This window comes from Taurulus bubalis (assembly GCF_910589615.1).
Source record: "Taurulus bubalis genome assembly, chromosome: 21".
NCBI lineage: Eukaryota > Metazoa > Chordata > Actinopteri > Perciformes > Cottidae > Taurulus > Taurulus bubalis.
Genome location: NC_136609.1, coordinates 9,139,020 through 9,157,818, shown reverse-complemented (window position 1 = coordinate 9,157,818; position 18,799 = coordinate 9,139,020). Strand labels below are relative to the sequence as shown.

The window sequence follows — 18,799 nt, the reverse complement described above, 5'->3', positions numbered from 1 at the left end:
CCGAGCGAGTCCTCCTGCTGCTGCTAACCCAGATGCTGGTGTTGGGCTTAAGTTGAATATCAGACTAGCTGCTGCGGCGCCGGAGCTCCCGATACGTGACGGGGCCTGGAAGGAGCATACCAAAAAATTCTAGCCCAGACCTGAAGCACACAGCTGTTGATGGAGCAACATCTGGACGGGTCAGAGAACGGCAAAATCCAACGAAAACAATAAAGAGTGCGGCTTTAAAAAAATACACAAACCCTGGATAGCTAGTCCACAGCTGGTGAACTGTAACTTAGAGTGAGGAAAAGACGAGGAGTCAAAAGCATTAAAACCACATAGAGTTAAGATCGATCTGCTCAGATGATTGATCGGCAGAGGTCTCCTGACCTTCCCAGGTGCCGACATGCAAGGTGCCCTGCAGGAACTCTTTAGGCTTAAACATAAAAATAGAAAAACACTACAACAGACCAGACTTTCTGTAAACTAGCAATTCATGATTAATGGGTCCAACCATGGGTGGAAAGTATGGCCGACACAGACAGGAGGCAGTGCATCTTAATACCTGGCAAATGTTCAATGCTATTGTTTTTTTTATTTTTTTGTTTTGCTAAGGAGAGCAAACGCCCTCAGCCATTTCCCCTCTTCTTACTTTTGCAGAAACGGGGATGCGACAGAAACCGGGTCGTCCCGCAAAGCGCGGGCGCAGACCGCCCCCCTCATTACCGCACTTATGTAAAACACTAATGGGAGCCGCCCTTTGCCAAGAACCCCTTCCAATCACCCCCAAACAACCCCGCCTCTAATATGACAGTCAGGATTTATGCCTCCACGCTGCAGGGCATATTAACCATTTGGGACACTGTGCCGTCTTGTATCCACTTTCATCTGTAATAACTCAAGGTAAGACACCATCATATTTCATCCCCTCTGTGAATCCTAAATGATCTCGCTCACTCCTTCTCCCTTGCTCCGACTCTTTGCCCAAACCCCCACCGCCTTAATTTCTCTCTCGTTCTCTTTCCTCCTCTCTCTTCGTCTTTATCTCACTCCGTCTTCCCCTCCCTGCAGGGCCTCGACTCATCTGGAGACTCGCCAGGAATACAGATAGGATCACTCGCAGATGTACAATAACTTGAGGGGAATAAATATGCCCTAATTGAGAGAAATGATGTAATATTGATCCTAGGGCCTCTGAACCTTTTGGCGTCGATGGAGCGTTTCTGCGGAGCCAGTGACATTTAGAGGGATGGCTAGTGTGTGTGTGTGTGTGTGTGTGTGTGTGTGTGATACCGGGGGATAGGTGTTGCTGAGGCGGCGCTGTGGGCGACTATGTTCTTCTTTGTTGAACTAAAATGCGTCTCGCGGTTTTGACGAGAACTGGGATGTTCTCGTCGAGTGCTCGCTGGAGGACGTGCCGAATAAAACGGCGAGTGGCCGCGTCGCCGCGACCGGCGCTTTTAAGATACTTTTAATTTAAAAAACCCCGAGCTGGAAAGTATCAGCGTGCTCCGGTGCCGTCCGAACCCGTGCCATTAGAGCTGCTGAGTGGTTTTCACTCTCCAGGTTTGCTTTTGGGGTTAAAGTGAGCACAAATACAAGTGGCCTCATTAAAAAAAATTAAGAATTCCGCGCGCATCCGAGCCGAGTGCGTTACAGGCTCACATGTTTTAGGTTTTCATTGCAACTGCAGCATTACGTAAATTTGCTCCAATATTGCGGTGCTCCACCTCTCCTGTCTGGTGCTGTTCAAACACGTATTGGGTTCAATGCATTATGTAAAGCATCGTAGCCCTTTAAGCCCTAACCCTAATAACCCTAACCCCTAATCCTATTTATTGTTTAAGTTGTGTTTAGAGGTTGTGCATCGGGATTATATATTATTGTAGCCCTGATTTTTATGTTTAATTTGATACCTAAGATGTTTTTTTTGGGGTGGGGAGGGATTTATACCATGATTTTTTTCTTGATTTTCCTGATATATAAGTTAACATGTTTTAATTGTGCTATGTGGCCAAACTCGCCGAGCCTATCCCAATACAAAAATATATAAAAAGGAGGGCAGGCGATACAACAGCATCTATTCCTTCCATCCTTTCTCCAGGAATTGGTATTTACCTTGAACATGTGTACCCGTCTGTGGCAGTGAAAAGGTTGCTGAATCAATGCGACAGGAAAGCCAAACATCCCACCATCGGAAGATCAAATCCATACAGCGGCTCCCGGATAATGGGACGACCACATTCGCAGATTGATAAAGTCGCGCAAAGGTTAAACTTTTCCAAACCATCTGTTGGACCGAGTTTCAACCGCGTCGGAACCCGCGTGGTGAAAGGTGACATTTTGTCTGCTGTCTAAAGTGCAGTTCATCATTTCTTCCTAATGATGCTCTGTTTCTGCAGAGGATGGGAGAAAGGAAAAAAAAAACACACAAGTGCAAACTTCCTCACCGAGGGTTCTGAATCCATCCGTCCAGCCCTAATGTGAAGGTTTCGATGTCAGCTGAGAGGAAATGGGCGTCTCATAGCAACCTGACCTCCACCGGGATAACAGTACATTGATGCGCTAACCTCCTCATTACCAAAGCGCTGCACATTCCAAATTGATGCGGCTGCCGACTCCAAGTCAATTCAGGATAATGATGGTTTTGTTCCGAGGTATCCTCACTTCGTACTGTATCATTAAACAATGTAACTCCTTCTGATGAGTGACTGAAGACCAATTTCCAGTTTACACTGTTATTATTCACCAACCAACAAACGAGGAAGGCTCAACCTCCGAGAGGAGCGCAGATTGTCAGATTGTTATGGAGAGGCTGCTTAGAACAAAGGGATTTCCACAATGAGCCTCTCCGAGAGGAAGTAATACAGATATTCATGCTATGTTATTAAAAGAATGCCTCTTTAATCACTCGGTAGCGGCTCAGAATGAATACGATGAATCTTCTGCGAAGAGGACACCGAAAAAATCCTTACTCGTTTATTTGTAACGTTACCCATAATTCTGTTCTCATGATCCCAGAGTGGGATGACGGCCCACTGCGTGGTCAAAAGCCTAACATGACACTTATATTTGATTGATGAACATCTCATTGAAAACCACGAGCTTCTGGGAAGACTTAGATTCTGGATTTCATAATCTGGCTGCAGATATGAGCTGCACACCAAAAATATATTTAGTTCTGATGTCAATCAAAGACAGCATTATAGTCGACTGTTTTTCACAAACTACGTTCAAAATGTGATCTTTTTTAAGGATATCCTGAGATAATTTGTCCCGGGACAGCAGGTAGGGATGCATCTGTGACCTTTGACCCTTCCCTGCGTCAACAATTAGTTGATCTTTGGACTGAACACAACAAGTGAATCAACCCCCATTGTCAAAGTGTTTAAGAACCCAACGCATTAGCGCTCTGGAAAGCCGAGTTGCACTGCAGTGAGTCTGCTCGGCTTGACTGCAGACAATTATTCCACATCTGCACAAGACTGAAATTACGGACCCAAAAAAAAAGAAGAAGCGAGGCATCTGTCCCGCGGAGAAAGCGGCACGCCCACCGAGGGGCTGAGAAGAGCATTTACACAACATGTTTTAATCAAACGTTTGAATCAATTATAACCGAGAAACCACATCCATTAGGAGACAAAACGGGGAGCGGGCCACGGACGGTGTGCGCTGATTAATTGGGGCCCGCCATTCACAGATCTCTCCGTTCGTCCCCCGAGTTCCATAACAAGAGCCAAAAAAGTGTCTCTCCACGTTCGCCTCCCCCCACTCCGCCCGCTCTCTGCCTCTTACCTGCCTAATTAACTGTCAGCCGAAGCCATTTACGCTTTTATATTTCACGGGAGTGTGAATATTAAAATTCCGCCAAAAGTGCCACGCACGCCACGGACTAGCTCTCTCTCTCTCTCTCTGTGGATGACAAGAGCGTGCTCGCCCAACGCTGAGAGGAAGCCATAGGGGCTTGTAAAGGCAGAGGATCAAATAGGTGTTCATATATTATGTACACCTGTCTGTGTATAGTATAGAATATCAATGGCTGCTGAGGGGAAGGAGGAGCAAAACGACTAATCCTCATCCACTGCAAAATCAAGAGGAACATCCAATCTGAGACATTTAGAGGGAAGAAGGTCGAGAAATAAATAAAATCACAGTAAATATTGCAGTTACACAATAATTAAAAACAACAACAGCAGCACGTTCCTCGTCTTTGGACCGTCTTTGGCCGCTCTATCAGCTAATGGGTTTTGTAAATCATCATCATCCACTATCAAACGCCTAATCAGATGAAAAAGGGCCTTTCATCCGTCATCAATTTGAAGCGACAATGATTTGCGTCTATTTTCTGATTGCCACCTTTTTACCTCTGCGAGCCAGTTGTGTTCATCGCCCGTGACAAATTGACTTCAAAGGGAGCCTCCATCATGACCCATTTTCTCCTCCACCAACAGCTGAGCTCTCGTCCAATGAGGCACAAAGCGAGGGAATGTTCCCATGAGCCTCCTGCGCATCAAACGCCGGCGAAGGCAAACGGAGGACTCTGCCGTTCCACGTGAGGCGGAAATCGAGGGTTTGAAGGAGGCGCGAGCGGAGGCTGTGTGTGATTTCTCAAAAAGTGCAGTCGCACTTCGATTCATTACCGACTCATTACGGACGAACAGACACCAGCAAGCGTCCATGTTGGATGTGACCAGCGCAATTACAATGAAGAGGCACTCCAGTGATAAAAAGGGAGAAAAAGGCGGGCGGAAGTGGCTTTGAAAACCCGGCGAATTTACTTTCCGTGACTCATCTGGTGTTTTTCTTCCATCGAGAGGGAGAAAAAACTCCATTCCATTCACAAAAAAGGGCACGGAGGACTGACTTAATTGAAAATATTTTACCGAATACTTCTGTTGCTGCTACTACAACAAGTTATGTCACAGCAATACCAAAAATTAGCAAATAAGTTACTCAAATAGTCTCAAATTAAATTCAGAATCATCTATATTCCCACGGCAACAAGTCCATTAATACAACAAATTAAAGAGTCTCAAGAAAATATGGTTTTCACCACATTATTTAACCAAGTAGAAGCATTTATTAATGAATCAGTGCTTTCTTTCAAAAGAGAGAACAGTGGAAGCAGCAGAATATGATCATGTCAGGATAATCTGCACTAATTCTATCAGTACAGCAGGTAAACAAAGAGGATGTGTTGGGAGGACTCTCACTGAAATGTGATAAACACGAAGATATTGTTCCCAAACAAAGCCACGGTTAAGTAGAACAGCTCCCGTTGCCGTACGTATGACAGCACACGCTCCACCGACAGATGGAAAATAAGGCATCGGCGTGGGGAATAGAACACGTCTCCTTACCTATTGCCACCTCGATGACGCTCATCTGGCTCTCCGAGGGGGAAAGGATTTTCGGCGCCTTGTCAGTCAGGGGAGCTGCGAGAAGACAAACAGAGAGGAAGAGGAAGAGCACATTAAATTCAACATCTCGCTCCCCCGTGGACAGTGGGAGTATGATTTATTCATGAAGGGACCATAATAAAAGGGCTGCATTAAAATGGGAACAAATAAAAGGAAATATAATATTTAAAGAGTGGACGGAGAGAAAAGGGCTGGATGAATTACTGTGACTCAGAACTACACATCCAGAGCTTTAAACATCAATGCACAGCGGCTTCAACACTGATGCTTTTCACTCCTCCAAGTGTCGAAGGGATGATAAGGCTTTGACGTGGACCGCTATATAAACCGCACTGTATATATATATATATATATATATATATATATATATATATATATACAGCAGCTGTGTAACTAGTCAACCATTTCTGGCTCTACAGAACATATACCCTCAGGATAAACTCCCTCACAGCTGCAGTGGCCATTGGAAGGTGAAGATGCAGTATTTTCAGCTGTATACTGAGAAGTATACATTTCTTGATGTACCATGAATACATTTCCATAAAAAATGCAAGCAAAGTCTTCTGCACAAGTGGTATATATATATATATATATATATATATATATATATATATATATATATATATATATATATATATATATATGTCGTCGCATCCAAAAGTGTATCACGGTTCTATTAGAGCAGCCTTCGTCCCGGCCCCCCTCGAAAATACAGCGGCTCCAATTAGACAGCTGCTGAGTAACAAAAGACGTGCACTTAGAGGCTCCTCATTATAACGATTCCCTAATTGGTTCCAGTCTTCAAAGTGGCATCGGAGAGGTTCTCTATCCCTGCACGCCGGGGAACTACTCGGAGGGACGAGGCTCGTTTCGGTACAAATGACTTGTGGTTCCGACTGCGGCGGTGATTGCTGAGCTCAACTTGGAGAGGAAAACATTTTTCAAAAAACAGAGAGGAGAGGAGAGGAGCGGCAGTTTTTTTTTTTTTTCGAAAGTTCACGCCGTACCTGTTCCTCCATCCTCCGGTTCTCCGGTGATGTAACTCAGACAGCAGAGAGCGTTAGCTGCAGTTACGTGTTCATATAAAAAAAGGCCCTTCGGGCAAGTTATCGTCCCAACAGCGGCAGATTCCAAATGCAGTTATTCAGATTGGTTGGTGCAATACATGGCAGCTGAGGGTTTTATGATGCAACCGACAGACCCTGGAAACGCACTTTTGAACTACTGAGATGGATTCTGTCTCGGCAGGGCCAGTAAAATGAATTCTAGTCGACTATTTCATTTGAACTATTTATATGTATATTTTCATGGAGTAGCAACATTTGACAACATCCCTTGTGTCCACAAAGTCTCTTTATTGATATCTCGGTCGCTGTACGGAGCACATATAGAATCATACTTGTGCAAGTCCTCCACACTAAGTAACACAATGGGCCATTGCCTTCCAAAAAAAGACAATTTGGGCCTCTTTATGCCCCCTGCTATGGTCAAAGGATTACACAAAATCACAGCCATGGTTAAAAGCAACCAATGTTGCTGCTGGTATAAAAAAAACAAGTCAAATGCCTCGCATCCCACATCTCACATCCCACATCCCCCGTCCTCTTTGACAGGTTTTTGTGGCTCAACATCACATTGCTTCCACCTGTTTACGTAATTGGCACGTTCGCTGGAGGTTGCTGCCAGGAAAACCTACACATTAAGCCATTTCAATCATTTCAACAACACTTATTTTGAGCCTCTAATACGCAAAAGTGAATTGATTGGTACTGCGAGACTGAGAGACTTTTGAAAGCGTCACCTGACAGATGTTGTGTGCGCACGCTAATCAACTCCAAATGCCAAGCGCCATTTGTGAAATACTTAAAAATGTGAGACCAAAGAGAGGTTTGATATTCATGTGGGTATGTTGTTTAAGTTGTCCTCTCTTGGTACAATCTCATCATTCCTTTTGTGTCCTTTTCTGTCCATTTCCTGCCAAGCATACAACATTCCTTCAGCGGTGTCCACTCCTGCTGATCAAAAACACATCCATCCTCAATTGAAAGATATAATCATAACGTGGTCTTAAATAAAGGATCACTGCAATTTGTTGAGAGGAGTGGGCTGAAAAGCTCGGGCAAAAATGCCGGCGTGAGCTCATTAATTACAAATTTAATAAAAGAACCACAGCAAATGATGCCTGGTGTGTTCCAGTGCTGTGCAAAGAAACCTCATTACCTTAATTACCTTCCCTCTTGATGAAATATGCTCAGATTATTTTGTTTCGTTACAAATTGAAAAGAAAAACGAGTTTTGCCGCTCCGATGCTTTGTCTTACACGAGACAAAGCTGCATTTGAGAGAGGGAAATGGTGCACGGGCAGGAATGTATTTATAGTAGCATGAAAAGAAGCTCAGCTGGGGATACACACATCAAACATGGAGCCACAGCTCACTGCTTCTACGGTTAAAACAAAATCATACATCATATATTTGCATTAATGATAAAACAAGAAAAAAACAGAAAATGCAATAGTAAGAGAATAATTGTGATAATGACCGAAATCCAACTAAGATCCAAAAATATGTGCAAATATGTACAACTGCTGTCAAATTAATGACAATTTCAACTTTTGGAGATTTCATTGGCCTTACACTGGACGCTGCTGCCAGCGGGCTCCACAGCACCTCGAGGGAGGAGAGCATGACGCTGGTTGAAGTTACGCAATCAGCTGCCCGGATGTTGCCGACAGGAAAATGTAAAAAAAAAAAGCAGCTTTGCAGGTTGAAAATAACCTGAAAAGCGCCAACGCTGCTCCCGGTGACCGCGTACCCACAAATGTATTTGGTCACGTGCTCTTCACACAACACTACAGTCTCTGTTATGTATATGGTGGCCATGAAAGTGATCCAAGATTAATTCAAAAAGGTGGAGCAAAAAAAACTAATTATATTTACCTAGAGGACAGAAATCTAAGGAAATATTGTGACCATTATATTGTAGTCTGGAGGGGATCTTTGTTTTTTTTTGCAACGTATTCTCCTACAGTAATTTATCCAATGGAATCCTTTAGAGGGACTTAAAAAATAGCATTTCCCCCTTTATTAGATATTTATTTAATGTGGTTATATACTGGATCTGCCCTGACCATTTGGCTACCGGCGCACCCTCCATTTTCTATCTTTAAATGTTAACAAATCAAATCATAAAGCAGCTTACATTCTGCTGCATGGGAACTGAGCGGGTTTATGATGCGGCGCTCTCTAATATAAAACCTCCTCCTTTCATGCTCGTGGTCAGGATTTCCACAGCCGGTGTGGAGAGGTGGGGTGGGATGGGGGGTGGTGGGGTTCCTGATCATCAGGTCATTTAGAGGCCACGCCTCCTGAGCCATCAGCTGTTTCTGCCTCTTTGCCACCGGAGAGGCCTGAGTCTGTTCTCCAGGACGTCGCCTGAGCAAACAGGAATAATCTATTGACTTGCAATTAAAAGGGCACGACATGCTGCTCACCGCGGTGACCTCACTTTGCAATTTAAAACTGACAAAGTGGATTTATTTAGATGTATTTCTTTTTTTTTAAGTCATGCCCGGACAGGTAATCGAGAATATAGAGTTTCTCTCTCGTTCACCTGTGGAGTCTCGTCTTGGTCTCGTCTTGCACTGAGCCGGTTTGAAGGTGAAATCCCCCAAAAATCCTGGAAGGCAATCAACGTCGTGGCACATTTTTTTATTTTTTTATTAGCTTATTTTTACAGCGACAGGTAAAAAATAAAAAGGAAGTAGGAGGAAGGCAGTTTAACTCAAATCAAGGGCACGCCGCCGATGTGCTGCGTGTTAGTGGGATCCCACTGCGCTGGAAGGCACACACACACACACACACACACACACACGCACAAATTTGAGACGCTTTAGTGAAGCTGGCTGGTCTTCAACTACAAAACCAGAATTCTGTGCTGTTGAGGGGAGTAGGGAGGCTTTTTTTCGCTGAAGGGCGAGCAACACAACCAGCCTGACCTGCTTCCTCTACACACAGCCAGCGCATAGGCACATTAAACACACACACACACACACACACATTCCTGCACACATGGAGGAGCCTGACGTTAGGTATCAGCTGGGGGAGAAAATCTTTAAAGTGTCCCTCACAGGCCTTGTGATCTCCTCTCGTTGTGATCACATGATGATGGATGGGGGGATGGAGTAATGAAGGAGGAGAAAAAAGAAGAAGAAGAAAAAAAAAGACCTTGTTCTTTCCCATTAACTCTCCCATCGCCTTTCCTCCCTCCGTCGCCGTGTGTCTTTGTCACCCTGTCTGTCGGGTTCTGTCGCTCTCAGGGGTGAGAGAGAGAGAGAGAGAGAGAGAGAGGGAGGGAGGGAGGGAGAGGGTTGTGGTCCTCTGTTCACACCTCATTAAAGACCACTTCAGCAGACATAGATTAAGAGGAGTAGTGTGTGCTTGTGCATGTGTGTGTGTGTGTGTGTGTGTGTGCATGTGCGTGTGTGTGAGCTTCAGATCGTTAAATAGAAAAGCGTGAGTTCCGCAGGAGAAAATATATGAAAGCAGTTTTTTCGAGCGACCCGAGAGGCAAACCTTGTTAGTCAATCACATGCAAGAGGAAAATAAAATAAAATAAATGATCTTCGACCTCCCGTTGTGTTTCTGATTCAGTTTCTTCAGATCAGAAAACACAATCAGAATCTGCCTTGAAGACTTTCCTTCTCGAAAGCCAATCCTGATCGGTGACTTGATACAAGCGGTGAAATAATGTTGCATTTTTTTCCGGGGTAACATTGTGATTATTCGCTCATGGGAAACCGTTGATGAGTGGAGAAGGAAAAACGCAATTTTCTGAAAAATAGTTGTAAAACGCTGATTTGTTTCCCAAAATCATAACAAGATGAAGACAGACGTGCAGCAAAAAGAATGGGGAATGAATGGGAATACAAAGAGAGGGGCGTTATAATAAAACCATCGTATATTAATGAGCCTAAATGATTAAAGTAAGTTGCCAACTCATCACACAAGCTGACCTAACTTAACTCAGCCCAGCTGAAACCTGCCATGTGAGGAGATACGGAAGACAATGCAAGACTGGAGGACTTAAATGTGTTGAATAAGTTAGCATTGGATGTCTTCGACCGCGGGGCTCTCGGGGGAACTGAGCAGGAAGAGGAATTTGTCAGCGGCTGTCAGGGACTCGGAAAAGTTTTATAAAAGTGACTTGCTTCCTCGGGGCCGAGAAGACAAAATGGACCACAGACCAGCAAACGGAATCCAATACGTCCCCTTTGTCACGCTTGAAAATGAATAATCAAACCCATCTTGATGATCAAAATGAGCATGCACACACCATAAGGGAACAATACTCGAGTCAATGGCTGGATTTAAACGCCAGAAGTTATTATTATTACTGCATTCTGTACTTACTGTGCCATCAAGTGCTTACACGGTTTTATTGTGCACTGTGCTCTTTCACGGCTAAATATACAGGTCAATAGACTGAGATAGAAGAAGAAAAAAAACTGCCATTGTAAATTCTTAATGTGATCTCAGCTGCAGGAAAATTGCTTTCATTACCTCGCGACGGAAGCGGGGCAATTTTCCTTCAGCGAGAAACAGATTTCAGACCAGTCGGATGCACGGATCGGTTTCAACGGCGCTGCTGTTGCCTTGCTGATCGCGGGCGTGTGTGGGAGTCGGATGTTAATATAGTTCTGGCAAAATAACTGTTATTTTAGCGGGAGGACCCCGAAGAAGCTGCCCGAGGCAAACGGAGTCAAGACGAGGAGATGGAGTTTAACTACAAGAGGGCACACGGGGAGCTGCACAAGGACACGCTGTTCTTCATGAGCTCCTATCATTTAGCAATTTGAGGTTTCCATTGAGGAAAAGCGTCTTCATTGTTTCTCCGCCCTCCATGGCGGTAATAGCAGCACTGCAGGTGGGACAAGAATCAATTGCTCACGCGAGGAAGGCCACAAATATGCTCAACATGCAAGTAGAGCGTTCTGATTGGACCGTTTCCTGAAGCTCCAGGCGACGTTTTAATGCAGGGAAGGGTTTATTCCTCCACTGGGACTGGGTTTTACAAATATATGGCTTGTTTAATGTGTAGTGGAAGCACTACTTCGGTAGCAATAGTTTAAAATACTCAGTTATTTGTGAGATGCTTTGGAACAGAACGTGAGTGGATGTGTGTGCACTTCCTGGTCCACTTCCTGGTTCGCCTCCCGCCAAAGAAAGCTCTGTCGGCTTTACATCTGTCGAGCGCAAAGGTTATTGGAGTAAATTGAATCGGTTGTCATGTTCCTGGAGCCGTCCCGAGATGATGATGAGTGCTTTTAAGACAGGTGGAAGTACCCACTTACTACGCGGCCGCGAAATAGAGCGAGCAATATCGTGACATCGAGGGGGTCGAGTGCCGCCACGAAGCCGGATGCTTCCGCGGATTCGCCCTTTTTTTCTCCACATCCGTTGCAGGCGAAATGTGTGACGTGATATTTCCAGTTGCGAGCTTTCCACGCCTGGCGTGTTAGGAGATCAAATTCTGCCTCGGCCCATTCCGATAGGTGGAGGAAATGGAACGGAGGCCCCTCTCGCGCTTTGTTGAGTCGCAGCCGCTCGTTATGATGGATATTTCGAAGGGCGCAAAACATAAATCTTTTATCTGAAAGAAGACGCCGCTTGTTAAAAATGAGCTCGACTCCCCGGAGCTGAAAACGGGGGGATCTTCGAAAGCGCTGGAAAATATAGTGTTGAAAAGAAAATGAGCCATAAAGAAGTGACAACGCAATACTCTCCGAGGATACTTGTTGGAAAACACCAATATAGAAACCCTGAACAGAACATAATAAGGGTATATTTCCTTATTGAAAAAGGTGTTGCTTTAGAAGATCCATCAAAACAATTGAATATAAGAGGGCTCATAGGACGGGACAATGCATTCTGGGGAAATCATATAAATCATATCACGGCTGGCATTGGGAATAGCCGGGGCGAAGTCACTCCACATAATTACTGACGTCGGTTTGAATCCGACGCCAGCTTCTTGAACCTCCGCCGCCACCGTAAACATTTGCACTGCCGGGGGGGGGGGGGGGGGGGGGGTGGGGCCCCGAAAAGAGTTGCTGGTTAATTAGAGAGGCCCGCGCTCATTACTCACCTGGTTCCTCAGCGGTGGCCGACCGCCTCAGAAATGTGTTATTCACTCGGCGATAAGGAGGCTGGGGAGGTGGTGGGAGGGATGGCGATGTGTTTCAAGCTGCACGGCCTAAAATATCCCGGAGGGGAGGAGCTGAGGATGAGTCAGAGAGGAAGGAGATGGCGGTGGAGAAAGAGCTGCGAGAAGGGGTGCTTTTTTTGGGGGGAAGGGCGGCGGATAGAGTGGGAGAGCGAGCCGTGAAGAGACGCAAAAAAACGTGAAGATGCCGTTTGGTGCTTCTCAAACAACAGGGACGTGGCCTGTGTGTGTGTGTGTGTGTGTGTGATGGGAGGCGGTTCGGGGTCATCGCTCGGGGCGTGAAATGCGCTTTGCGATGGAAGTCGTAGAAGGAAAAGCGAGCTGGGTTAACACGTTGCTGATTGACGTCCCGTTCTACGCTGCAGTCATTAGTCTTTGGGTGATACAGAGCATCAGGATAGCATGGGATACCTACGTGAACCATGTCCGAATTCGGACTATAAAGCGTTCCAATTGGCTGGTACGTTAATAAAAATACATTTCAAAGACATTTTTGATCCCGTAGAGGTGAAAGCTCGCTATTTTTTATTTTTTGGCACATGACTTCGTTGCATAGCAACAGATGCATGTGCTTCCTCCGCACATGCCACTGTCGAGTGCCACTAGTTTGAAAAAGAGATGCTCGCAGAGAGGTCATAAATCAGATACGATCACGCGACACCTTGCTGTGCTTTGCGGGCTTTTCGACTGAGGCTCGGACGCCGGCCGGCCCTCGTGAGTGATGGCGGGGCGGCAGGTGTGACGTTGACCCCGGCGTGCAGGTTATCAAACATTCCGGGTGATTCATGTTCTCCGGATGAAATCCGACGCGTTGACGTGGAATAGACCGGCTGCCGATGATGGAGGTTAGAGTGAGTGACGCACACCAAATTTCACACTGTGCAAAATCAATTTGTACCTTTTGGTGAGAAAACGACAAACATGATTATGACCACATAACAAAAACCTATTCCTTCTCCAGATTGCCCCGTTGTCGCTACCTGTCCCTTCTAAACACCCCAATGGCTCGTTTCTAGAGTCTCCGGTGGGAGAACAGACTCAGAAGATGGCGGGCCCCGGCTCAGAAGCACTAAACTGTGTTAATGTGCAGGTTTCCGCTTCTGAACTGCCTAAACAACACATTAACATGCTGGGAAGCGTTCTCCTCTGCAGGGGCAATTGCATTCCTGCAGCAGGAAAAAAACAAGTAAATTACAAAGAAAAAAAAAAGGCAGAATGGAAATGATGTAACAGAAAATTCATGAAGGGGTAAAGAATAGTCAGCTGGAAAGTTTATTAAAACATTCATACGAGGCTAAAAAAAAGAGAAAATGGATAGCAGAAAGCAGATCTCTCTCCAATCTCCATTGTGCATGGATATGCTTGAGAATCTAATACAGATGCAGAGTCGAGGAAAAATGTGCTATTGATTCATACACTTTCTTCCATATACTGCGTTCTCAGCAAGCATCGCTTGCCATTTGTCTTAGCTTTAAATTTAACTACTCGACAGGCAATACCTATGTACTTCCTTGTAATTAAAAAGTGTATTAATCTTGAGTGCTGGCTGTCATAAATTCCCACATTTTTTCCTCCAGCCTGCTTTTCCGGTTCCCCTCAGTAAATTTATTCAGAGCAATCAATAGGTGCATTACTATGTATATATCGCTGTGGGAATCGGCTTGGCAGGTTGCCTTTGGCAGTGCTACACTTCCCGCTTTGCCCGTGTTATCCTCCCAAAATGTCCGTCTCCAGTTCTATATGTGGACTTGGCTGCTGCTGAGGGGGGCGGTGGGAGTAACATGTGTGGGAGTGTTTGAGCAAAGGGCTGTTTAGCTGGAGTTTGTTTTTTATGTTAAAAAATAAAGTTGTAGAAACTAAAGCGGCATTAAATAGACTTGGACAGGAACACGCCAGAGAAGGAGAGAAGAAGCTCTGCTGTTATGACAAGTCCTGCTCACTTTGAATATACAACAAAGTGAAGGAAAGTTGCAATTAGGCAGATGCGTATAGCAAGGCTGCCTGCTGTAATTAATCATGATTGCGTTAATTACACTTTGTTTTTGCCATAATGAGGACTAAAAAGAGACAAATAGAAAAATATAGAAAATGAAGCATCTAGTGCCAAATGACACTCCGCAGCCTCACAGTTACTATATTGAGAGTTCATTGCTGTGGATATTAAAAATGCCAATTCTCTCCCTGCGGCAAATAAGTTTTCTCTCATTCCAGCTACCCCAGCATACTGAATTATTTCTCTGCTCCGTCTGTAAAAAACGTGTCTTTTAAGTCCATTATTTCCCTATTTTCCATAAGCAAAGCCATGTCTGATACAATCTTTTAATTAAGATTTTACAAGTTGCTTCCTCCAGCTGAGAAAATGCTTCTTTTTTTTCTTCTTCTTCCTAGCGCTACAGTACACTTCCCAAGGACGAATTGTAATATTGTTTAGCTCGGCAGATCACACATCTTGCAGATCTCATCGGTAGCGGGGACTACTTTTTATTTACCCCGTGCTGCAGGTGGTTGGCATTACACAGGCAATATAACACCTCACAACCCTCTAATAGAGATTGTTTAGAGGGAAGGCAAAGTTCTCATTGGCGGCAGATACTAGCTATAAACATAACTCAATTTTAAAAACTCCCCGTTTGAAGCATAAAAGGCCACATTCCAAATATATAAATGCATAATAACTGGTCAATTTTTCACCCCAACTAGTCACACAGCGATGCTGGGTGATGATGGTTAACTTAAGTATGCATTGATAGTTGAATAATAACAATATGCATTGTCATAAATATAACTACGAATATATACAATTCTACTAATATCAATTTGTAGCCATTAAAAGCACAAAACACATGAAGAGAAAGATACAAATATATATTTTTTTTACCTAATGTAAATAAAACTTGGTGAACAAGAGAAGCACGAGACAGAGAGGCATTACTGTACCAGGAAAGTGAGGAAGAATTAATTGGCAAGAATGGATCCAATTTAGACACATGTACAATTAGTTATGGGCAGAGAGTGCGTGCTATTGTTCTGCTAACCACACATTAGATTCAACCAGCAAGGTGATCCATCAAAGACTACAGAGGTAATTGTTGTCATTAAGCCGGCGAAGTTGTTGCTATGCGTATTTGTTGCTATGCATCTCAGTCAATACATGCTATACAGCACATGCACCACCTGTATATATATATATATATATATATATATATATATATATATATATATATATATATATATATCTCATTTATGTATTTCATATACTGGGCACATACAAGAGGGTTGGGAAATAACTCGTATCCACCAATTATCAGCGTGCATTTGTTTGTCTGGCCGACACAGGTGTTATGAGCTTTAAAAGCAAAATTGATGGAAATAATTTCATGCTGCTTATGGAGAAGTCTTCAAAACACATTGACACACATGGAAAAAAAACAATCAAAATGAATGACATGTGGTGTCGGCGAAGTAAATATTGGAGGTGCATTTAAAGTTCTTATAATAACATACATGCCAAAGTTTAAATTGACCAGAATTATTCTTAAGTCTCAATCGAGGTTGTAGGTCTTAACCCCGCTGGCTTGTCGTTATTAATGGAGCAAAAACACCTGAGGGCATAACACCTCGATTACAGCCATCTATTCACACCTTGTATGAAATCCATACTTCACTTCGGGGCTCGCTCTACTGTGATGCTGCAGATATGTTTTTTTTTTCTGTGATAATAGCCTCTGCAATATAACACCGTCTGTCGCCTACTCTGTGTGTCCACAATCCACTCTGAGCAAATGCAATCCACACTGGACTCGAACAAACGCTGCAGTCAAACAAACTGCGTCGGTCAAATATTGGCATTTGATTTCAAACCGCCGCGTGGTCCGATTGCCGGTGCCGGAAAGGATTTCCGTCGACGGCCACTCAGTCGTCCTTTGGAATGCGCGTGCAGTACGGCAACAAGCGCTCCTGCATTATTCATCAAAGTGGCTGTCAACATACCTCTTGGAAAGAAATATGATTAAACCAGTGGGCTTTGAGCTCTTCCGTAAACAAGGGTATGACCGTCTTTAATAATACAAAAGCTCTCAAATGGACGTTACATAAGCAAAAAAAAAAAAAAATCTCTTCATCTCAGAGGTGGCTCGATATCATCTTCTGATGATCAATTGAAATATTACCAATTTTGTTTAATGATGGCAATGATTGTGAGGCTGAGGCTCATTGACATCCTCGCGTTACTGCTGTCCTCGAGGTCCCTTTTGCGTGCCAGTTCGGGGCTGTTCTACGACCGGTCCGTTTTGGGATCGGGGTCCCGACAACCTCACATGTAGTTACTCCGTCCCACTTGTCCCGCTCAACCTCCTGCCAGCGCCTGCTTAGTTTTGGTCGAGCCCCGATGGAGTCGGTAACCTCCCCACAGCCTCAACCCCTCCAAAACACAGAGGCTCTTTTTTCTTCTTCTTCTTAACGACAAACAAAACAGTTGGCATAGTGGCTTCTCGGCAATCTATTTATTATTTGTCCAGGTCACCCATTCATTGCAAAAACCAAAGTGACCCACCAAATTGGCCGGCCCCCTATTTAAAAACTGTGTCTATTTGACTTGAACTCTATTCCAACCTCCTCCTCCTCAGCTTGTTGCCAGCGGCCTGTTTAATTCCTGCTTGGTGCCATTTCTGCACAGTGGCCCCCTATTGCCGAGCTATGAATCCGTCCTCCTGACTCGGCCCATCCCCCACCCCCTCTTCCTTCCTCTCCACCCCTTTGCCAGTGGCCCCCGCAAATCTCCGGAGGCGGGCAGTGCCAAGCGTTCCAGCTGTTTAAACAGGTCAGCGGTTGGTGGCGGGTGCCAGCCGGGGTGGCTTTACCACTGTGGTGCCCTACATCGCTGGTTTGAATCCACCGTCCCCCAGGGGAGCTGCAGGGCCCAAACTGTACTGGTGCTGGATTTACATGCATTTTATTGACATACGCTTTTTTTTTTTCTTTCTTAAGACTTTTGCATTGTTGAAAGGCTCGATGAGAGATTCAGAGCTGCGCGCCACAAAGGCATGAAAATACACTAATTTAAGCCGGCGGTGTAAAACCACTGAGTCTGCAGAATGCTATGGCGGCGCGCTCTCTCCATGAACTAGAATGATCCAGGTGAAAGCTGTGAGCCTTTATTGATCTCACCTTTTAAATCCACTACAGTCATCCAGGGGAGATGTGCTATACATAGATGAAGGGAAGAGGGAGAGACATTTATGCAAGGTTTTAAGCCTCTGGAAAACCGAGACATGGGTTCTGCAAAAATAGAGCGCATCTCATTACAAGCAAGGCGTTTCTGATATTTTTTTTGTTCGCATTGCCAAGTTATTTTACCGAGACATGCAGTCAGAGGCAGTGGAAGATTGGAGAGTTTCCGCACCCTGCATTTATTCCATTTAGTTCCAAGATTACATAAAAAAAAAAAAATCCTTTAAAAGGTTGACAAAAAATTGCTCAATCAATCTCACGTCAAATGCCTTTCGGGTCACAATAATCGGAAACATTTTTTTTTTGCAAATATTAAAGAAGGGTAATGTGAGTTTTCTTGTCTGATGAAAAAAATCTTTAATGGCTCATAGGCTTAACAAAAGACACAACAATATCAAATGAGTGATTTGACTCATGGAGGTCAAAGTAAAAGGTAACTTTCCAATGTTTGAATTAGAAACTCTGAGGAAAGATTTTTATTTTTTATTTAAAGGAACAGAGGTTTCCTGACAGCATATGCAAGAAAAAGCTTTTCTGTATCAGAGTGGAGCGTGTCCGTCTCATCAGAGTAGGAATAAATCAGAAGGTTTGAATGTGTCTAACACTGTGGGTCCAGTCTTCTCATTACATAGCAACAGCCACTCATTTAAAAGAAGATCTGCTGGCCCTGGGGTCTCCAATTTGGTTTATATTATTATTATCTGTCAACGCAAACATATCGCGCTGAAGCAGATTTCCTCTTAAAAGGAATAAATGCCACAAAGTAGCTAAAAGATAGGTAACACCATCAATGTCATGGGCATTTACATAAAAGAAACAGCAGAACGGTGAGCATGCAAATTGATTAATGTTTCTGTATTTCCCTGACCTCGAAAGAGAAATGCATACAAGGACTGTTCAAACAAACATGTTTTCGGTTGAATGAATTATGCAACCCCTGCAGG

At 44.2% G+C, this 18,799-nt stretch overlaps 1 protein-coding gene across 1 annotated transcript in view; it reads right to left on the bottom strand.

Annotated features, from left to right (window-relative positions):
- LOC306753167 (interleukin-1 receptor accessory protein-like 1) overlaps positions 1-18,799 on the bottom strand; it is a gene marked incomplete at both ends in the record, with an annotated part of 162,849 nt that overhangs the window by 60,809 nt on the left and 83,241 nt on the right. The window contains one exon of the mRNA XM_079237023.1: positions 5,343-5,417. Coding sequence (XP_079093149.1) covers positions 5,343-5,417 — 75 coding nt within the window. The remainder of the gene's footprint in view (positions 1-5,342; positions 5,418-18,799) is intronic.